We start from the raw sequence: 22,876 nt of genomic DNA on the forward strand, positions 1-22,876 counted from the left end.
AGCCAGCAGGAAATGTATTTCTCTCTCTGTCCCTCGGTCCGATTTTCCTCCCATCCACCAAGGTTGGGCAGAAGCGGGCTCTTTCCTCCTGCTTTTTAGGAGAGAGACCCTCTCTCCCTTAGCTTTGGTGAACCGCAGGCCTCACCTGTTCCCGACCTTCCTCATCCGACCTCTCGGCTTGCCTTTTCCTGCCCCCTCACTCAGCCTCTGGCCATTTTCCCCCAGATGGTCCCGGGTTTGTCTTTGAGCTCCCAGGGTGAGCTTGTGGGCAATTTGTCCCGGCTTGCTAGCTGTCCTCTTCCCCATGAGCGGTGAGTTGCTGGATGCACTTGCCACCTGCTACCACTAAGGCAGGTCTAAACTTCTAGGCCCTTACAGCTCTGCGTGCTTTGCATGGTGTGGTGGAAGGAGGATGTGTAGACATCCCCTGGAAAGTGGCCTGTCCTCTGCCTTCTGGGCCACAGTCACTGCCAGCGTGCAGGCGTGGAGGAGTGCAGCCAGAGTGTGGGCAGAAGGAAGTTATCCTGTGGGTTTAATGAAGCCACATGCCCAATCCATGCTATTCCTGAGCCTCAGCCCGGGACCATCTTTCTTCAGCTGGTCCCAGTCTCCCCTTCTCCTTGGCCCTGGCTGGGGTAGATCCCTGGGCATTGCCCGCGTCTGGGAGCAGCTTTTGCTGCCTTTACCATATGCCCTGCCACTTGCTCCTGAAGTTGGCTTGCTCTGGCCTGGGCAGTAGAGCCATGCCCACATGGACCCTCTGCTGAATGTTCCAGCCTCAGCCTGCCATTTGTCTCCAACTCTTCTGCTTTTGCCTATGGCTTATATCACGTTAGTCTCTGAGCCCTGGGTAGGCAGATGTGAAAGTGTCACCTCCCGTAGCTGCCACATAGATCTGTGCCTTGTCCGGGCCCGCTACTTCACTGGCCCAAGAAGGCTGCTCTCTGAGCCTCACCCATTCCCCTGCAAAATAATGCCCCCAGCAAAGGGTTACTACAGGGGCTCAAGAAGATAAAGAAATCTTCCCCATCTGTAGGCAACAACCTAGGTGCTGTGTACCAAGTGTTACACAGCTGGGAGAAAAGCAGCCAGTAGCTGGCAGGCATCCTCAGCCTACTAAATGCCAAATTTGTGATAACTATACCAGTGTGCTACCATAGCCGCCTATTCTATTTCTTTTCTTTTTTTTTTTCTTTTTTTAATTTTAAAGATATGTGGGGAGAGTTGGTGCCGTGGACCTCCAGCCTGGTTTGGGCCTGCCTCTGTGAGCGCCATTTGGCGCCAGGCACCCCATGTGCTCCCAGGCGCAAGGACTGTGGATTGGCCAGGGAAAGAGACGAGGGGATGTGTGGGAGGGAGGACTGCTGAGGGAGTGTGGCGCAGGTGAGGAGTGACTACCCATGGCAGCTGGTAGACTATGTTCAGAGATAGGAAGAATCACAAACCAGAATGCACAGAGGCTTTGGGCCCAAACTCTGGCTTTTATGTCAACTTCCTGGCAGGAACTACCCACCCAGGGGACAGTCCTTGTGACTTAAGGACCATGCCCTATACCCACCTGCTAAAGGTTCTATCACCTGCCACTGGTGCCTCCCTGGAGACCAAGCCTTGAAGCCATGGGTCTTTGAGCATTCACACATCACACAGCATAAGACAAAACCCACATCAGTGAGGACAGCTTATGAGCCCATTTGGCCCGGGGACTGACAACAGCAGAGCTGGTGAGTTTCCGTCAGAGGGCATGGCAGAGCTGCCCGTTGTTTGCGTAGGTGACATTGTCTTGAATCCTGTGCATGTCAGGGGAAGACTGTGAACACAGCCCACCAGCAGGTGCGATGGTGACTTCTGAGCATTCAGACATCTGACGGAGGCGCCAGCCTGCCAGGACTAGCAGCTGAGGAGTTTGCCCCAAATGCCTTTACAGATTATGTCCCCACCCCATGTGTTCCCACCCTTTGGCCGTTCCCCTAAAGCCAGATTTCTAATCTCTCTTTGAAAAAAGGTATTTTTCAAAAGGAATGTTTTCTCCCTCTGCTAGATACTCCTGTAGTAAGAGGAGATGAGCGAGCCTTTGATGTGGTAGGCATTCTTTTTAAGTTTGGTCTTTTGATCTAATGTTTTGTTTCTATGTACTTAATGGTTCGCCTCAAAATCACCTAAATATCAGGTCAAATAAGACAAATACTTTCAAAAGCAAAAATTGGTTCCAAGGCTGTCTCGCAACCCATAGCAAAGTGCTATAAAATTGTTGGGCGCATCCCGCAAGCTGTTTCTCTCTTGACAGAAGACGAGGGGGGAGAACCTGTGGTTTCCCTGTAGGGCATGTAGAACACTGGCCCAGGTGATCCGAAACAGCCCAGGAATCCCGCTTCATCACACCCCTGACATTCTCTGTGGCAAGTAATAGGTGAGTTGCTTCTAAGTTGTTTTGCCAAGCATCACGAGCTATGCAGGACTGCCTGTGGGCCAGCCTACCTCGCTACACTTAGCAATGTGAGGGCTGGAAGCCACCAGGGGTCGTGCCAGGCACGGACATGTTGGAGTGGACAGATTGTACTGGGTCCAGGTGGCTGGGGTTGGGCAATTACAGTGGAGACATCTTTTCTCAGGACCTTTTATCTTTCCTGCCACTACACTTAGTGGAAGGCATAGGCGTGGGACACCATGAGATGCAAGGCTTGAGGAAATGCGAACAGGTTGGAGTGGCATCTTCTTGGGCCACAGCTCCATTGCCTAGAACTGACTGGCCTGGTGGTTTGGAGCATTTGAAATACAAGTGAATCAGTGAATCGAGTTCACCAGGATTTGCCTCTGGCTCACTGTACTCATTGCCATGCATTCTAAGCCAAGGCCCATAATTAACTTGGCTGTCTCTGTGCCAGAATATCTTAGGATGAAATGAGTTTCAAAGTCTATGGTTCCCACCCATCGTTAAATCCTTGAATCAATTCCCTAGGTCTTTTAAAACAGTTAATCAGTCGTTTGGTTAGCAGGCAGAGAGGAAAACATTAGCACTACACTGCAATGATGTGTGTTGGGTGTCTGTGGCCGTGCTACCTGAAAATACACTGTGAACTACTAATACTTGTGTCCATCAGTGAAAAGCTGGAGAGATCCCAGGCAGCCGAGGAATGGTGAGGTAAACGTTGGACCTGTTAGTCTTATAAATTATTACCTGGGGACTTCAGCTTCTGGTCAGAATGACATAATAAGACCTATTTACCCTAAACAGTCAACAAAGAGAGGAAGCGAAAGAGAGAGAGAGCGACACAATTAATGGGAGCTGCGGTTTTAAAGACATTACAGTTGGGCGATGGAGACAGCCCCCAAGACCTGGTACGCAACGGAGGCGAGTCGTGTGCTCGCCCAGCTCACGGCTAATTTCACGCACAGGTGCTGCTCACAGCTGCTGAGTTCTCAGGGGAGCTGACCTACAGGTTGCCCACGTTCCTGTCCATGGCATCCAGTGAACCCCAACTGCCTTGGTCTCACTGGACTTGCAGCTCTGAGGGGCCAGTGTTCTCCCTGTGAGCCAACTACCTGCTAATACCCATAGGAAGACAGGGAAAGACGGCCCCAGGACCTGGGCCCCTGCCACTGTGTAGGAGACCAGGACAGAGTTCCTGGGTTCTGACCTTCTGACCAAGCTCTGATTGTAAGGCCATTTGCAGAGTGAACCCAGGGAAGAGAGATTGATAATGCAATCTTTCTCTCTGTTGTGTGTGTGTGTGTGTGTGTGTGTGTTTCAAATAAATGGCATTGAAAGGAATTCAGAGCAACAATGCCCATTGCTGCTCAGTGCCCTCAGTGAACCCCAAGCAGCAAAACCAGGAAGAGAACTATGTCAGGGAATATCAAAATGAAATTCCACAAAACCAGCAATGGTGAGAAAAATCTTTAAAGCAACCATAGGGAAAAGACACATTACACCCCCAGGAACAGAGGTGCGTGTGCACACGCACACAAACACACACACATTTCCAAACTGAAGACCACAAAAGGCATTTTTCTGACACACAAAAGGGCAAAGAATGTGCTACCAGCAGACCCACACGCAAAAACACCTTAAGGCGGGAGGCAGGTGATTCCAGACTGAAATCAGGGTTTACTCGGAATGAAGAGCATCAGAAATGGAGGCCACACCTGCATCACACCACGTGAGCTGGGAACTCTCACAGTGGCCCTCTTGGAATTTGTTCCAATCTGGAAACAGCCAGAGCTCAGGCATGGAGGGATCGCGTCAGCGCCCTGTGTCCCAGCCATGCCTTGGAGTCTGGAGGGCAGAGGAACGCAAGGCCAGCTGCTGCGATACGGCCAGCTGCTGCAATACGGCCAGCTGCCCGTTGGGCTGTGTCACAGAAGAGCATATTTGGGCTTTACTGAGATAGAATCTTAGGAAACGCCATGTAGCCTGTAATGATAGCAAGTCAATCAGTGATTGCCCAGGGTGTGGGGGTCAGCCCAGCATCTCTGTTTCTAGAGTTTTCTGCAAACACTTGGAGGGATAGACTGAATTCCTATACTCTGTCCTTAGCTTATTTTTCAAATTTGTAATGCAATAATATTTTTAAGATTTATTTTTTTTCTTGGGAAGGCAGATATGCAGAGAGGAGGAGAGACAGAGAGAGGAAGATTGTCCATCCGCTGATTCACTCCCCAAGTGGCCGCAACGGGCCAAACCTGAGCCAAACCGAACCAAGGAGCCAGAAGCTTCTTCTGGGTCTCTCACATGGGTGCAGGGTCCCAAGGCTTTGGGCCGTCCTTGACTGCTTTCTGAGGGCACAAGCAGGGAGCTGGATGGGAAGCAGGGCCACCGGATTTGGACTGGCACTCATATGGGAATCCTGGCACATGCCAGGCAGGGACTTTAACCACTAGGCTACTGTGCCAGGCTCAGTGAAATCATGTTTTAAAGGATTTCATTATGAGAAAGGTAGCAAAAGAGACAGAGATCTTCCATCCACTGGTTCACTCCCCAAACAGCCACAGTGACCAGGGCTGGGCCAAGCCAAAAGCAAGAGTCGGGTGCTTCTGCTAGGTTTCCACTTGGATGCAGGGGCTCAAGCCCTTGGGCCATCTTCCACCTGTTTCCCAGGAGCATTATCAGGGAGCTTGATCGGAAGCAGAAGTAGCGGGGAGTCAGGTGGGTTCTCTGCAATGCAGATGGTGGCTTAATACACTGCGCCACAACACCAGCCCCTGCAATGAAAGGTTTAGTGAAGGAAGTGGAGACAGATGGCATCACCCACTTCCAGTGGACATGCCCAAGTGACTGTCCCACAAAGACAACTGTAGAGAAGGCCTCTTCATCCCACACATTTCCCACAGACACTCAGAATGCACGCCGGGAGTGTGCATTTGGCCTGCACCAACTTCTCACGAGTGGATCTTCTGGGAAGAGGGAATGAGCTGGTGATGGTGGCGTCCCAGTCGGGGCCAGGTGATGGAATCTCTCTCCTGAGCTCTCCGGGTCAGTGTGAGTACGGACACGTTGCTCCGAAGAGCAGCATGATGTAGACAGTATGCGAGCCGCCGGCCCTCAGCCGGCCCTCAGCTGGCTGGACGGCAGCCTGTGTGTGAAGGCTCAGTCTGGGAACTAAGGCTTCACCTTCAGGAGCCACAGGTGGGAAGGGCCGGGTACAGGACGCAAGAGGATACTCTGCCAGAGCCCGAGGGTATGTCGCAACCACGTGATGGTCACTGTCCCCTGTGCTGCTGAAGGAAGGGTGCTGTGTGGTGGGAGAAGGATACGGCCTTGCTGCTCTCCCAAGTGCATTAGCAGGGTGCTGGGTTGGAAGTAGAGTCGCAGGTACTCCAACCACTGCTCGCATAGCTTGCCAACTTCACAAGCGGCAGCCTAACGCACTGTACCGTGATGCCAGCCCTGATGCATTGGGTCTGGATCAAAGGCACACAGCCCGCCAGGAGGTTGTTGGGGGAAAGTTGCAGCAGTTAAAGAGAGCAGCAGTCCCACCTTCTTCTCTCTTTTGAAATCCTTTGCTCAGTCTCAACTTTATTTTCCTGCTCTTTGAAAACCTTCTAAGAATAGTTTTTGCATTTGAAAGGTGGGGTTCAGGAAGCACCCCTATAAGTTGTGAGCACCCCAGCCACTGGAAATGTTCCCATCCTGGGTCACGTTCATACAGCTCTAACCTCGCACCAATGGGAAGCCACGGCCACGCCCAGCCGCTCTGCAGTATGCAAGAATTCCCAGTGGGGCTCTGGCTGGAGCCCGCCCCGAGGCTGTATCCCCAGGCTCTGAACAGAACCCGTGTATGGCAGGTCCTCCATTTACCTTTTCTGGACTCCAGAACTGTGGGCGCTCACGGGCTTTTCAAAGAGGAGGGAAGGAGGGCATCAAGAGCTTACATTTTAAAGTGGGCCGCTTGATCACATCCATGGAGGACCCTCCCAGCCGTGCAGAGCGGGTGAGCCCTGTGTGCGCACCGTCCTCCGCCGTGCAGGCAGTGGGGCTGGAGCGGAGACATTGTTCACCCCAACAGTCATCCTTTGTTACCTAGCAGCCCCGCACACCCCCAGCAAAGCACACCCAGAGGCAATTGTGAGGAGGGTGCGGTCTCTTGGGGAGCGTGGGCCTTGAAGTTGACATGGCCGGGATCAAATCTTAGCGCTGCCACTCTTCTCTGTTCTGCCCACGTGACCTGAGCCTTTCTAAGCGCCATTTGTGCAGTGAACCTAGCAGGTAGTTATTTAGCAAGGTGATCAAGGCGTATTTGAAAGCCACCTCTCCCTGCATTGCCAAATACAGCAAAGCGCTCAGCAATGTGTTTCCTCTCTAGACTCATCCTAAGAATTTTTGCCTTGGTGAGCCGAGCTGTAGGGGGCTCTCAGCAGCTGCTTCCTGAAGCGGGATTCTGTTCATTTTTCCACCTGAGCACCTGCCTATAAAGCACTGCGGACACTCCTTCCCTCCCCCCCACCCCATTGCCTGTTAGATGCTCCAGCACTTTCCTCCTCTCTTGCTTGAGTCATCACAATATGCCACTGCTTGCCTGAGCCTCTCCATGAGTTCAAGCCCAGCTGTGTTTCGTGGAGAGCCTGGGAAAATGCTAGCTCTCCCAGTTGGTCTGCCTGGCACAAAGACAGTGCTGTGTGTGCCTCTACCTTCCTGGGTGGGGTGGGGGCTGCGGGGCCGAACCTACTAAGCATCTGCCTTCCTTGGTAGCTGCCCCAGTGTGAGCTGCACACCTTGGCCAATCCTTAGAGATGCCTCTAGCCTTCTTACAGTTTTCCCCCCTGCTTGCTTACTCTGGTCAGAGAAGGGTCCCTCTCCCCCTTGCTTTTGCTAAGAAAGGTCATTTCTAAATGGACTCCAGGAAAGTGCCCAGGGCGGTGAGGCAGCTGCCTGCCAAGGCACAGAAGGCACTGCGTCTCAGATGTCCTGGACATCCCACAGCAAGGGATGCAGGCGTGGGCCTGGGTGCTGCGCTGCAGGCATTCACACAGCCATGCTGCCGTCCGAATACAAGAGGGGAGAACCCTGCAGGCGCCTGGAAAGGCTTCTGGGAAGACCTGGAATGCACACTGCAGCATGGCAGGTGGAAATGGGGGCCGGCTCGTCAGATTCCATCCTGGTGGCAGGGGACAGCGTGTCTCCGTAAGCAAGTGGGAGGAACACCTTTAGAGGCATGTGGAAAGCCCAGCCAAGGGGAAAGACAAGAGTAAATGTGCAGAGAACAATACGAATGGGTGGAGAGTCTGGTCTTGCAATTGGCACTCTCTGAAGTAGAGTTGTCATAGTTACCTACCTGTTTTTACTTGCATTTGCAAGATCTAAAGGCCACAGAATTAAAACAATCCTCCCCCGTGTGAAGTGTGTGTCTTTAATAACAGATGCCCAGGAGCACCTGGGCTGCTCCCACGGCTGTCGGCTTTGTCTCCCAGTTGTGGGGATATTTTTTAGGGGGTGGCGTGTTTTCCTTTTCCCCTTGCCTGTCAGGGTTGCCTGGGCCTGCTGAGAGGAACTCCTCACGCTCAGAAAGCTAACGTCAACTTGGCTTCATTCTGCCACACATGTTCAGGCTCACTGAAGATGCAAGCAGGTGGGATTACACACTCAGCCCCCCAGCCACAGCCTGCCCACACCCAACTCAGCCATAGCTGTCTCTCTCCACTCCGAAAACCATCTGTCCATGCAGAAGGTCCCCCTGGCACCTTTCTGAGCTTCAGGAGCTCCGGGTCATTTTCCCGAGCAGAGATCCAGGATGGGAAAGAGAAGTCCATCCTCACCCGGGCTTTTCTCAGGGATGAAAGTGGGTGTGGCTGAGCTCCCGGTGGCCACCGTGGCTTGGGCAAGCCACCAGCCTCCGTTCCCCACAGCCTAGCCTGTAGACTGCAGCGGCTGGCCCACTTCCCAGCAGGCCGTTATCCAGGGTGCACGGTGGTCCTTTGTGTCAGTTGGCGCTTGGGGACACCATAATCCAGAAAGGAGCCAACCTGGCCTCAGTACCGCAGGTGTGGCCCATAAAGCCTGCGAATCCCTGAGCCAAGTAGGGAACTACACAGCGCTTGTTGTGAGCAGCCACATCCCTTCTCCGTGCCTGTCATACCCAGCGATGCCAGAGGTGCTGCACTGCCACAGTGCTGTGTTACAGGAACCACAGCAGAAGGTGGAGTAATACTACAAATTTACCCGGAGTGCAGTAGCTGACTTGTGTATGTAGAATACGCACGCACACACAGAGGTTGAGTGTTCCTAACTCAGAAGTAAACAGTGCTCAGAAATCCAGCACTGACGTGTCATTCATTAGTGGAAAAATTCCACACCATAAGGCTTTGTCTCCTGCACAAAATTAGAAGAATATCATCTAAAATTCTTCCCAGGCTGTGTGTATAGTACGTATTATAAAATAGGAATGAAGTTTATGTTTTGATGGCTCATTACCTATCTGGAAGTGTTCCAAAGTGTGAAAGAAAAAACCAATCCGAAATCCCAAGCACTTCCTGGTCCAGGGCGTTTTGGACAAGCGATCCTCAACCCGGAAGTGTGTGGAAACTGCCTATTAGCTCTGAACTCCATTTTCCTCAGTCGTTTCTGAAGCCCCCTTGTGTATCTACTTCTCAGCCGAAGAAAAGCAAAGTAGTTGTCTTTCCAAGTTGAGCTTAATCCTGAACTCAAATTCCCAACTCCTTGATGATTTTGCACTTAAAAAATTATGCCTGTCTTGAACAATGTCTGCCAGGGAGACCTAGAGCATTCAGAACCACACCTGGTTCCCTTCTGCTTTGCTGTGGGCACGCAGCTGCCAGTCAGGTGTCTGGGCTTCAGTCGGGAATAGCATCCCAGGCTCGGCAGGTGCATAAGCATCATGAAACGGAGAGACATGGGAGGTGGGCATGGCTTTGTAGGAACCGGAGGTCTGCCATTTGAGGTCTTGAAATATTGAAATCCACTTGCTCAGAAACCTCTACTGTCGTGCAGTGTTGCAAAATGAAACTGAACTTGCCTGTGTTGACTTTTGCAAGTAGGGACCATGAGAAAGAGGTGCTGTGTCGATGCTCATTGCCAGTGTGACCTCAGGTTGTTAATGAGGCGTATTCCCAGTGTCCTTTCCTGGTTCAGGACCATCCCAGCGGACACGTGTTGCTTGTCACCTCATCTAGAAGGGCCAGGAGCTTTCTCACTGGGCCCTGGGAAGGAAACTCAAAGCCAGGTAGTGATTTCTGAGCATATCCCCAATTCGGATTTTCAGAAAATCTAATATTACCAGACTGCCAGAAGCCACACTGTTCGCTGGATTACAGCGTGGTGCTTCCAAGAGAGGGCTGCTTCCTATCTTGCGTCTTAGCCTTCCGTGCTGAGGCCAGACCCCACGGGAAACTCGTTCACTCCTGGACACCATTCATTTCGGTCACTTGAAATCCCTAATTAGTGCAAGCCAGGCTAATTACAGAAAATAATTTGGTATCATGGGGCAAAATAACTTCGCAAGGTAAATTAAAACTCTTATCTCTTTAAAAACTGCCAGTGCCTACTTTTACCAGCAGCTACTTCAGAAAACTCCAAGCCAGCTAGTCCAAGGGACCCACCTGTGGCTTCCCAGGTGTCTGTTTCCCTAATGAAGGGCACCCCAGCTTCCCGCACCTTCAACAATCACCAGGGAAGCGGCCACAGACTTCGGCATCCGGGTATTTGTGTGGCTGTAGATCTGGATAAAGGCCCAAGAGTGCAGTTGCCAGGCCATGTGATAAGGTTGTGTTTCCTCTGGCAAGGGATGGCTGGGCATCCGGAGTGCCCTGTTGCTTCTCACCAGCAACGCTGTGTCTTTCCTGTTTCCTCCCCTGCACCTGCCCTCTGTCTGACGAACTGTAGCCATTCCGGGAAGGCTGTGCAGTTTTAAAGCAGATCTCCCGCAAGTGTCTTTTCTCATTTGGCACCATCTATCTAATTCACGTCTAAACACTGTCTATTTAGATGCCCTGGCTGTTTGGCAATCAGATTCTTGCCTTACTGTTGAATTCGTAAAATTCTTTATATGTACTAGGTCCGAGCCCCTTATCGCATATCTAATTTGCAAATATCTTGTGCCAGTCTATGTCTCACCTTTTTCCATTCTTCAGCAGTATTAGAAAAGAACATGTCTGTTAGTGTGGAAAAGCCCTATTGGTCATCCCTGTCCTTCAGGAGCCATGCTTCGGAGACAGCAGCGAATGCACAAACCCAAGGACACGTGACTTTTTTCTCCTCTACATCTTCTGGAAGCTTTATAGTTTGACACTTTCCGTTCAGATGCCTGATCCATTTTGAATTATGTTTATAAGGTATGCAGCATGGGAATGGGTTGGCGCTTGGGCACGTGGCTGCCCCTTTATCATAGCATCTTTGGAAAGACTGCGTCTCCCGTGCATCTGTCGACCTTTTCATCCTGTTCCTGTGATGTCTGCCGGCTCCCTCTCCCTCGAGCCCTCTGTCCCCTGGGTGACGCCAGAGCGCCATGGGGATGGTGGCCTGACAGCAGAGCTCAGCACTGGACCACGTGATGTCTGCCGGCTCCCTCTCCCTCGAGCCCTCTGTCCCCTGGGTGACGCCAGAGCGCCATGGGGATGGTGGCCTGACAGCAGAGCTCAGCACTGGACCACGTGATGTCTGCCGGCTCCCTCTCCCTCGAGCCCTCTGTCCCCTGGGTGACGCCAGAGCGCCATGGGGATGGTGGCCTGACAGCAGAGCTCAGCACTGGACCACGTGATGTCTCACTCTTTGTTCTCCTTTCCTCACGGTTGTTTTTCAACTGCTCTGATTCCTTTATCTTGCCATGTGGATGTTTGAATAAGCCATGTAGCACCTACAAACCTTCCTTCTGGAGTTTTGACGGGAATTCCACCAAGCCTGTATTTGGGGAGAACCTCAGTGTTCTGATGTTGCCGTTGACCATTTCAGTAACTGAGTGTCGGGTCCCCTTCCACTTGTCTCTCTTCATTTGCATGTGGTGGTTTGCATTCTACAGAATCTACTTGATTAGGGTTCACACCTCTCAGCTGTGTTGGTACTTACGTTATGAACCCAACAAACATTGCACTTTAGGAATTTTCCATGTGCACTTGAAAACAAGAGTCTACAGTTAATGAATGTTTCTATTTATGTTAGGTCAAGTGTGTTCATCTTGTTGGATAGAACTTCTATATCCCTTCCTATTTCTCCAGGTACATTACTGGTGGAGATTAAAAAGTGTCTCGCCACGGCTCTGTAGATTTATCTAAGTCTCATCCTGGTTCTGTCATTTTTTAAAAATGTATTTTGAGGCTGGGATTAGGAGCATAAAGATTTAGAATTGATGAATTGGTCCCAGTATGACTGCTCAAAAGTTAAATTCTCACCTTGCAAGTGCTGGCATCCCATATGGGCTGTTCCATATCCTATCCAGCTTCCTGCCTGTGGCCTGGGAAAGCAGCAGAGGATGGCCCAAGGCCTTGGGACGCTGCACCATGTGGGAGACCCAGTAGAAGCTCCTGGCTCCTGGTTCTGGTTCAGCTCAGCTGTAGCTGTTGCAACCACTTGGGGAGTGAACCTTCATGGAAGATGTGTCTCCTCTCTGTAAATCTAATCTAGTTTTCCAGTTTAAAAAATAATAATAAATCTTAAAAAGAATTGGTATATCTACCTGATCTGTTGAGCTTTTCCTATAGCTGTACGTAAGCTCGTCTCTGTGGCTCTGATGACAGCTCTAAGGTCTGTGTTATATGGCACAGTGCACAGCGTGCTTTGGTTCCTATTTGCATAGTCCATCTTTTTCTGTTTTTTGACTTTCAGTAGTTCTGGGCCTTTACATTTAAAATGTTTCTTGTAAATAGTATGTTACTGTGTGTATGAAGAGAAAGGAAGAGAGAAAAGCATTTTTTGTGTTTATGTTCAGTTTAAAACGCTTCCACTGTTACTCGGAGTACTTGGTAAATTTACATCTACTCCAAGTGTTGATGCATTTGGACTCTGTCGCACGACTCTTCGGCCTCCAGCATTCTGTGACTGTGCGGCTTGGATGGCTTCATTCTTTGCCAGCTGTTGGGGGTGGAGGCTTGGATTACTCCCCCGGGACCCGGCATCTTTCCTGGCCCAGGAGTTCGGTGCTGTGACTTCCCCTCTAAGATGCTTTACCACATCTCCCAGATCTTGGATGCTCTGTGGCACTTTCCTTGCGCTCTCTGATCCCTGGCTTACTGAGGCGTGCGCAGCTGCCTGGCCAAGGGGCTGGAGATACTCCAGTGGTCCCTGTGGTTCCTTTCAGAGAACGCGTGTGGTTTCAACGCTGTGAAATCTGTGATGGTGTGTTTCCTGACACAGCGTTACTTCACTGGGGCTTCTGGATTCTTACAGGGAAGGCCTGTGTGCTGTGGCTGCTGGGGGCCAGTGCTCTGTCACGGCCAGGCAGGTCCGGCTGGCCGATGGGGTCGCTCGCCTCATGCATGCCCCTGGTGACCTGTTTGTCTACTCACTGTTTACCACTCTGAGTAATCACTAGTGAGTTCCCACGCCTTTATTTTATTATTTTTTGTTCTGTCTGCTTGGAGGCATCACTTTCTATGAAAAGGTTACATGGTTATTTAACCCTGGTAATTTTCTCTGCTGTAAAGTTGACTTTGTCCCATATTAATATAATCACCTTAGTTTTATCTTTGCATCAAATATTTTTTGAAAGATGTGCTTATTTTCATTGGAAAGGCAGATTTACAGAGAGGAAGAAAGAGAGAAAGATCTTCCATCTGCTGCTTCACTCCCCAGCCAGCCACAACCGCCAGAGCTGAGCCGATCTGAGGGCCAGGAGCCAGGAGCTTCTTCCAGGTCTTCCAGGCAGGTGCAGGGTCCCAAGGCTTTGGGCTGTTCTCCACTGCTTTCCTAGGCCACAAGCATGGGGTTGGATGGGAAGCAGGGCTGCCTGGATACGAACTAGTACCTATATGGGATGCCAGGCATGCCACTAGGCCATTGTGCTGGGCCCTGCATCATTTTTTTTATGTTAACTAGACGACGTTTTCCTTTATACTTGAATTAAGATGATACGTATTTGGATCTTTTTTATCATGTAGAAAAACTCTTACTTGCTGTATCTAGATAATTTACATTTAATGTAATTTTGGATATGTTAGGATTTATCCTACCTTTTTATTTGCTTTCTGTTTGTTTGCCCCTACTTTCATTTTTCCTTTTCATTCCTTTTAAGCTATTTGAACATTTTTAGTGTTACATTTTATCTGTTGTGTTTTTTACCATTTAAAAAAAACTAGTTATTTGAAAGGCAGTTACAGAGAGCTCATCCATCCCGAATGTCTGTAAATGGCCAGGTTGGAGCCAGGAGCCAGGAGCTTCCCCCTGGTCTTTCCCCTGGGTAGCAGGGGCCTAAACATTTTTGGGCCATCTTGGCTGCTTTCCTAAGTGCATTAGTAGGGGGTTGGTTTAGAAGTGGAGCAACAGGGACTTGAACTAATAGCCAAATGGGATGCCAGGTCGCAGATGGCTGCTCAACCCACAGTACCACAACAGTGCTGGACCCTACTATACATTTTTAAATTTTTTTCAGTGGTTGTTATCAGGGATATGAAACATTTACATTTTCACAGTGTACACTTGGACCAGTGTTTTACATTTTAATTGGAATATAGAAACCTGGTCCCCTTGTAGGTTCCTTTGCTGCACCAACTCCCTCCATTCTTTTATGTCCCAGTTGTCTTATATATGTACACGGGGGAACCTCATTAGACAATAGTATTTTTTTTTGGCATTCTGACCATCACACATCTTTCAAACAGTCAGTACCTGGGAACCAGCATTGTGGCTTAACAGATAAAGCAGCTGCCTGTGGTGTCAGCATTCCATAAGGTGCACTGATTCCTGTCCTGGCTGCTCCACTTCTGCTCCAGCTCCCTATTAGCGTGCCTGGGAAAAGGAAGAGAAGATGGCCCACTTTGGGCTCCTGCACTGAGGGAGACTCGCAAGAAGCTCCTGGCTTTTGCCTGGCCCAGTGCTGGCCACTGCAGCCTCTAGCGAGTGAACCAGCAGAGGGAAGCTCTGTCTCCCTCTCTTTTTTTTTTTTTTTTAAATAAATCTATTTTTTTTTTTTAAGATTTATTTATTTTATTACAAAGTCAGATATACAGAGAGGAGGAGAGACAGAGAGGAAGATCTTCCGTCCGATGGTTCACTCCCCAAGTGAGCCGCAACGGCCGGTGCTGTGCTGATCCGAAGCCGGGAACCTGGAACCTGGAACCTCCTACGGGTCTCCCACACGGGTGCAGGGTCCCAAAGCTTTGGGCCGTCCTCAACTGCTTTCCCAGGCCACAAGCAGAGAGCTGGATGGGAAGTGGAGCTGCCGGGATTAGAACCGGCACCCATATGGGATCCCGGGGCTTTCAAGGCGAGGACATTAGCCGCCAGGCCACGCCGCCGGGCCCTCCCTCTCTTTTTTTTTTTTTTTAAAGATTTTATTTTTATTACAAAGCCGGATATACAGAGAGGAGGAGAGACAGAGAGGAAGATCTTCCGTCTGATGATTCACTCCCCAAGTGAGCCGCAACGGGCCGGTGCGCGCCGATCCGATGCCGGGAACCAGGAACCTCTTCCAGGTCTCCCACGCGGGTACAGGGTCCCAAGGCTTTGGGCCGTCCTCGACTGCTTTCCCAGGCCACAGGCAGGGAGCTGGATGGGAAGTGGAGCTGCCGGGATTAGAACCGGCGCCCATATGGGATCCCGGGGCTTTCAAGGCGAGGACTTTAGCCGCTAGGCCACGCCGCCGGGCCCCCTCCCTCTCTTTTTAAGATACCATTATCTTGACCATTTTTTGTCTTCCTTCATTCTTGATTTTCCAAGTTTCCTTTTAATCTCCCTCCCTCCCTCTCTCAGCAGCTCTGCTCGCCTCAGCTTTCCTTCCTCTGTAAGTGCTTTCATTTCATCCTCGTTCCTGAACAGGAGCTTGACGCTGTATGGCAGGTAGATGTAGGCTCCTGGTCTGACGCTGTATGGCAGGTAGATGTAGGCTCCTGGTCTGACGCTGTATGGCAGGTAGATGTAGGCTCCTGGTCTGACGCTGTATGGCAGGTAGATGTAGGCTCCTGGTCTGACGCTGTATGGCAGGTAGATGTAGGCTCCTGGTCTGACGCTGTATGGCAGGTAGATGTAGGCTCCTGGTCTGACGCTGTATGGCAGGTAGATGTAGGCTCCTGGTCTGACGCTGTATGGCAGGTGGTGCTGCTCCTGGTCTGAAACATCATTGCTTTTAGTGCCACTGGTGCCAACTCTGGATAATTGGCGGCCAGACAGGAAGACTGGAGCCCTCGATGGGTCTGTGGCTTCCAGTGCATCACAGGACGGTCCTGAGAAATCCTGACTGCACTTGACCGTCAGTGGGCAGTGGACAAATACACCATGAGTGATGATGAACCTGCTTGTGCTAAGGGCAGGAGAAGCAGCCACATGGATTTTAGTGCCGCTAGCAGTTGGAAAACTTACTTGAAATGCCCGCTTTGTACTGTGTCTGTGAAATATCATAAAGGTAGCCTTTTGCAACAAAAGTATTGAAACTGAAACATAACACCTGAACATCATGGCAGCTATTTCTCTATCATTTTGTAGTACCAGTGGCCAAAAAATATGGTTTTGTTGTAAAACCAGGCCTGTTGATGTTTTTGATTTTTTAAAAAATATTTATTTTTATTGGAAAGGCAGATTATAGAGGAGAGAAAAAAATCTTCCATCTGGCTCACTCCCCAAGTAGCTGTGAACAGCCACAGCTGAGCCAATTCACAGCCAGAACTGAGCTGATTCAAAACCAGGAGCTTCTTTCAGGTCTCCCACACGGGTCAGGGTCTCAAGGCTTTGGGTCATCCTCTACTGCCTTCCCAGGCCACAGCAGGAAGGTGGATGGGGAATGGAGCAGCTGGGATGCGAAATGGTGCCCACATGGGATTCCAGAGGTTGCAAGGTGAAGATTTAGCCTCTAGGCATGAAAAAGCGTCCTCCTGTGCCCAGCGCAATAGCATAGTGGTTAAAGTCCTCGCCTTGCACTCACCCAGGATCCCATATTGTTGCCGGTTCTAATCCCAGTGGCCCTGCTTCCCATCCAGTTCCCTGCTTGTGGCCTGGGAAAGCAGTTGAAGACACCCCAAAGCCTTGGGACCCTGTACCCGCATGGGAGACCCAGAAGAAGCTCCTGGCTCCTGGCTTCCGATTGGCTCAGCTCCAGCCATTGCGGTCACTTGGGGAATGAATAATCGGACAGAAGATCTTCCTCTGTGTCTCTCCTCCTCTCTGTATATCTGCCTTTCCAATAAATCTTAAAAAAAAGAAGTGTCCTCCTGCAGCCCACGGGTCTCAATGGTTCCGATGTCCTTGTGGTCATGCTGATGGGCGGGCTTTGCTTCCTCTGCCTGCTCCCATCACGCTTCCGTGAGGTGGGTGGGCATTTCTTAGGCTCTCCTGATGGACTCGCTCAGCTGTTCATGTCTGTAGCTTCTTTGACCCCACCAGACGTGTTTTAATCTGTGCTGCTTGGTTGGGTCATTTTTGCTGATGCATCTTGAAGTTCCTGGACCTCTTGTCTCCATTCTGCCACGGGGTTCGGGCAACAAGGGGTTTGTGTGTGTCTGTATAACCTTGTGGTTATTACAATTTTAGCTCAAAAATTTCCATCTGGTTTCTGTTTACTCTTTTTTCCTCCAACTGATACATTCTATTTTAATTTTATCTTGGCTGTTTGAGAAGTAAAGGGACACAGACCAGGTGCCGGTGCTGGGACCCGATGTCCTGAGCCGGAACCTGCTGCCTCGGGGTGGTGGGGAGGCCGCGGCGTGGAGAGCAGGAACGGAAACCCAGGCTCTGGGACATCTGCACGTGTGGGTGTCCTCTGCCGCCTTAACTGCCAGGCTAGGGAAGGTGGTGGTGGGGTGTCTGCCGGGCGTTGCTTGTCAGGGTCTGCCCTTCAGGTGCCATAGCTTACGCATCCGGAGGATGAAAGAGGGTGGCTTCTATGTTCCCCGTCTCCCCTCGTCCTTCTACAAAGAGAGGCAGTGAATGTTGTAAAAGTTCTGTGCTCAAATGGCTGAGTTTTCAGTTTTCAGCTTTCGGTTCGGTTGATGCCAGCTGCACACAACGCCATCTTGGCCTCTGGTCACAGGATCTTGGCCCCGAGCCGTCTCCGCTTGCCCCTCTAACCAGGGCCGAGGTTGGACGCGGCTGTGGGTGAGTTGGCCAGGACATGCACGGCAATTTCCTGGGAACAACGCCTTGCCCCTGCTTCCCCTGGCAGGGCAGGCCGCTGCAGGGAGACCCCCCCCCCGCTCATCTAGAGAGCAGAGCAGCGCAGAGCAGTTTGTGCTGCAGCAGACGCTGCTGGACGGCAGCAGGTACTCGCAAGCAGCAGGCTGCCCGATGCAGAGCTTGCATCGGGGTCATTCAGGTCACAGGACCATGCAGTGGGGATCCACACCCCGAGGGTGGGAGTGCAGCTAGGGGCAGGCAGCTAATAGGCCCCAAGTCAAAGGCTGGTTACCGTCCCGTTCCCAGAGGACTAGTTAAGATCTTAAGACATGCTGAACCCTTTGAGTGCTAAGGCAAGTGCTGGTCCGATCTTGCCTGTTATCAAGTGGGGAGTCCCAGAGACCCTCCCCGCCGCCCAGCCAGCCCGCCCCCCTGGCAGGCCTGGTCCCTGCAATCTGCTGTAGCTGTCGCTACACTTCATTTCCTGTCCTTGGTTTGACCTGGTGATGAAGGGCCTGGGTTCCGTCCCTGGCTCCAGCTCCCCACTCTAGGATCCTGTTGGCGCAGACTGGGTGACTTAGCTGGAGTTTCTGGGTGTCAACTTTCCATATTGGTGGGAACACAGAGGGTTGTGAACCAAGTAATACGGTAGGGGGTGATCTCTTCTTCCCCCCTCTCTACAATCAATTTTAAAATGGAAAAACCCTGTTCTTTTTGTTAGGGGGTTGCTACAGATTTGCAAGTGAGACTGTTGAGAGGGTATGTGAGAAAACACGTAGATGGTTGAGGGAGACAAGGAGGGCGCGCGCTCCGTTAGGTTACTCGAACAGCCAGTGCTGGCGTGTGCGGAGGTGGGGAGCTGGACCTCTGGGTGACAGAGCCCACCACTGGAGCAGTCACCGGTCAGCTGCCTTTCCAGGGCCGTTAGCATCAGCAGCAAGCTGGAGCTAGGTGTCAACACAGGCATGTGTCTCAACTGCTGAGCTGAACACCCACCCCGAGCAAGCACTAAAGCTGGCAGGGTCTGAATGGTGAATGAAGAGGACGTCGGGTAGCACCACGTGTTCATCCCACAGCTGCCTCCCCCTGGCAGCTGGTCCGCAGCGCCCCCTCCAGGTTTGAGTGTAGGATTTGGTTCACAGGTGCCCCTTCCAGGACAGTGGAGCCCAGCCAAAGCACCCACCCTGGAGTCTGGCTGCCAGTACCTGTCCTCCCAGGGGCCCTGCACATGTTGAAGGCCAGTGCACCCCCCATGCATGCCCGATGCTCTGCCTCTGTGGCCAGCAGTGCCCAGGGGGTGCAGGCCAGCCCAGGGCACACAGCTTGGAGCTCATCCAGGGGTGGGTGAATGCACGAGGAAGAACTGCTCTGTTCCTTCCCTCCCCTGCAGGTCACCTCCAGTGAGAAGCACCTGGAAGGCCTGAGGGCGGCCAGCAGCCTCCTGCAAGCGCTGGAACAGCTGGCCCCGGCTGGGGGGTGAGCGCTTCCCTCTCCTCTCCCCCCACCTTGTGCTCCCAGCCTCCGTGCCCACCCAGGTCTCTGGCAGTGTGGAGATGCAGTACCCCTTCCACCCACTGACACGGGGAAGAGGGCAGGATCTCCTGACCCTGTTGGGGAAGGCAGCAGCCCCAGCCAGTGAGCAGGTGGGCCACACCCCAGGCAGGGTCCCGGCACAGTTCTTGGTTGTGCTGCTGCTGGGCTGGAGGGTGGCCCTGCTCTGGATTCCTCAGGGAGTTCAAAGGCATTCCCAGGCCCCTGGGGCCTTTGATGCAGAGCTGGAATGTGGTGCTCCAGCGTGGTGAGCCCCACCCCACCCTTGGCCTAACAGCTATTTGCGTGCAGCGAAGTCTGTAAGCATCCTAAGCTAATTTTACACATTGCGGGTCGGTGTCCTGGCAAGGGCCATTCCTTTCTTCCCTGACAGGTGTTAAGGAATAGGTTTCAATGTGTCATATCGTGGTCCCTTCAGAGTTTGTTCTAAGCTCCTCATTGTCCCAATGCTGACTGGCAGGAGAGCTTTCTGCTTCCCAAGGGGATGCCGGCGGGCAGCTCTCACTCACCCCCACCCTCCCCAGTCCCTGATGGCAGGTGCCCGCTAACTGTGTCTACTTTGGTGTTCCTCAGATTGTCTGCCGACAGTGCAGTTCCTTCCCTGGCCCTGGAAATCCTCCAAGCCGCCAGGTGCTAAGCAAGGCCAGCTCGCTCCGGCAGACCTGTGCCACGTGACCTGCCCGCAGCTGTGTTTGGATCTAATAAAGCCAGCTGAACCTGACCCTGCTGACTGAAGTGCTCTTACTCCTGCTGGCCCCAGAACAGAGCTGTCTGCTGTGAGCTCTGCTAACCAAGTGGCAGAGGGGCCCTGCGTGCAGCCTGCTGGTGCTAAGCTTCTGCTCCAGGACCAGGTGGGGACACTCCCAGCCCCTCTGCAGGCTACCCTAGCCTACTTTTATCAGCCTGGCTCCTCCCCCCAGCCCACATCCAAGGGATGGTGGCATCAGGTAGAATCCCTTCTCCAGCTTCCACGCCAACCCATCAGCTTCTTCCTATCTCTGGCAGGTAAGAATGAAACCCATGCAGACAGGCCTGGTGGGCACCAGGGGAGTCAGCGCTGGAAGGCAGGTCTGGTGACTGAGCTGAAGCCACGCTCTAATCACTGGCTGGCTCCCACGTGGGGTGCTCCGTGCTCCCCTGTCCAGGACAGTGCATGGAAGGCAGATACCGTCCTGCCCCAGGTGCCTAACCACCACCCATGCCAAGCCTTGCCCTTGCTGTGAGGCTGTGTCCTGCAGTAAGAGGACCCTAGTCACGCTCACAGGCTGACTGGGGAGGGAGACCCAGAGCTGGGCACTGACTGTCCCTCCCCTCGTTTGTTGGCAAGCTTCAGTGGTCTGCTGCGCCTCTCCAGGAGGCGGGAAGCAGCTTGGGGCACCTCAAGAGCTGGCTCTTTGGGCACAGCCATGGAACATGCCACTCTTTGTAGGCCCCTTTCACCTTCTCACGCCCTCGCCTAGATGGGTCCTGGGGTTAAACCTCTGCACAGGGCAAGCGTTCTCCCCACGTTGCTGCTCGGCAAGTGGGACCCAGGTCTCTCCGATGTCCACTTGAAGATGCCCTTTTTCTTCTCGTCCCTAAAAACAGAAATGTTCGGCATGGCAGCAGCCCTGCCGCCGCCCATGGCCGCAAGGGGTGGCTGGGAGCGAGAGCCCAAGCAGAGGGCAGGGTGCTGTGACCAAGCACCAGGATCCTTGGAGGCTCCATCTTGAGTGATGGGGAGGGGGTACTGAGGTGCTGTTACTTTTGTGAGAGGTCCATCACTCCTGGTTCCCCTGGAGGGGGCTCACTCACAGCTGCCCCTATAGGGACACCGCAGGGACAGGCTCCGCTGCTCCTCCATGGAACCCAGCACCTTCAGAAACATTCCCCTTCTAAGGGAGACTTGCCTTACCGTGACCAGCAGTGCTGCAGCCAGGACTGTCACCAGCACTCTGCCCATCTTCTCTGAGGTGGAAATGCAGTTCTCCGACACCAGGATACCCCATTGCTAATGCCAGACCTACCTTGGATAACCGAGCAGGTAGGAGCTCCGCTGTGCACTGCTGTTCTCAGCTCCAAACCCTCTCCCTCTGCTTGGCTGAGGGATGAGAGAGCAGGCCCCACACGGGAACTGGCCGACATGTCACCTCACAACTGCAAAGAGGCAGCTGAACCTCTCAACACCAAACCTGCAGGCTTTGCAGGGCGACTGTATCGGCGTCACTCGGCTGTCTGCTCAGTGGGGAGCACACCAAAGTTCCTCCAGTCGAGGGCTCGAGCAGCACATCACCAGCCCTGTGTCTCCGGCATCCGCTCCGACATGGGGAAGCAAGCCTGCCACAGTGCTGGCCCTGCCATGGGTGCGTTCGCCTGTGACCACAGCCACCTCCTGGTCCAGCTGCCAGCAATGCAGGTAGGCAGCATTGCCGCTGGGCATCCTCCCCCTGCCCAGCCTCTGGCACAGAGCACCTCCCTCTACGGGAGAGGGCACTGCCCACATGCTCTTGTCATTTTTACAGTCCTCCCTTTGCTTTAGTTTACCATCCTGGAAACCTTTAGAGAATTGGTCCCTTTGAGTGTGTGAACAATGAAGCCCTACAGCATGCATCTGCTCTGGTTCACCACTGCACCCCACCCCACCAACACAAGCTGAGTGGGCTTGTTTACAGCACTCCTTCCTGTAGAACTCGCACAGTTCCACATCCTAGCAGACAGGACGGAACCTGGCCAGGAGTGAGTGAGATTGCTATTTTCTAGCTCACTTTACACACCACTGTCTAATTCAAATGGCTAACTATTCCATACCTTTCCAAAAACTCTAGCTTTAAGCCTCACAGCTAGGTGTGACAGCTGCTGGTTTTTCATGCCTTCCTCCATGTGAGCAGTCCCGGGTACTTGGTAAATGCTTTTTGGAACTGTCTTGCCAAGCTAGATTAGCTTTCCTGTTCTATTTGGCCAGTCTGTAAAACTATTCTGGCCAAAAGCTGAACTTGCTGTGTAAGACCTACCACTGCACTCCTGGGGGGCTGCCGTGCAGGAGGAGCACTGGAGTCGGCCGCAGCTTAGGGGCGCATCCTTCCACATCAACGTAGGGAAGGGATTGCAAGCATTTGCTAGTGGAAGCTGATTTCCAGCAGAAAGGAACTAATTCCGTCTAATTGTTACCACTTTAAAAGTACTTTGTGCTGAGGAGAAGCTATTTCTGACTTACTGTGCTTCTATTAAAGACACAAGTCTGAACAGGTCAGCCCTCCCACCAGGCTCCTCCAGCAGCTAGCGGGAGGATGGAGTGTTCTAGTTCTGATGAGCAGATAAATGTCTCCCCTCGCAGTTCAAAGCGAGCTGCAGGAGTTCCCCTTGGCATGAGTCATGGCTGCGGGCAGGCGCTTACAGCCCAGGTTGCTCCTACGTCACTGTTCCCATCTGCCAGGGCGCCCACTGCCTTCCAGCCTTGCTCTTTTACCTCAGTGCAGCCCCCAAACCAGGAACGAACGAGGCCGCTGCTCCCGTGCTCCTGAGCTCCCCTCCCATGAACGCCAAGCAGCCACACACTGAGAACCTGGCAAATGACGGAGACACTGTCCTCGAGCGGAGCTGTGCTGTGCTCTCAGCACTGAGTGACAAGGAAAAAAAGTGACACCA

General features: G+C 52.4%; 1 protein-coding gene across 2 annotated transcripts in view; it reads left to right on the forward strand.

The window, feature by feature from the left end:
* Positions 1-19,973, forward strand: part of ULK4 (unc-51 like kinase 4) — a 328,855-nt gene extending 308,882 nt beyond the window's left edge. For both annotated transcript variants that reach the window (XM_058678919.1, XM_058678920.1), the window contains exons 35-36: positions 19,092-19,177; positions 19,826-19,973. In XM_058678919.1, coding sequence (XP_058534902.1) covers positions 19,092-19,177; positions 19,826-19,889 — 150 coding nt within the window. In that variant the 3' untranslated portion in view covers positions 19,890-19,973. The remainder of the gene's footprint in view (positions 1-19,091; positions 19,178-19,825) is intronic.
* Positions 19,974-22,876: the final 2,903 nt, after the last annotated feature.

Source organism: Ochotona princeps, chromosome 21 (assembly GCF_030435755.1).
Source record: "Ochotona princeps isolate mOchPri1 chromosome 21, mOchPri1.hap1, whole genome shotgun sequence".
NCBI lineage: Eukaryota > Metazoa > Chordata > Mammalia > Lagomorpha > Ochotonidae > Ochotona > Ochotona princeps.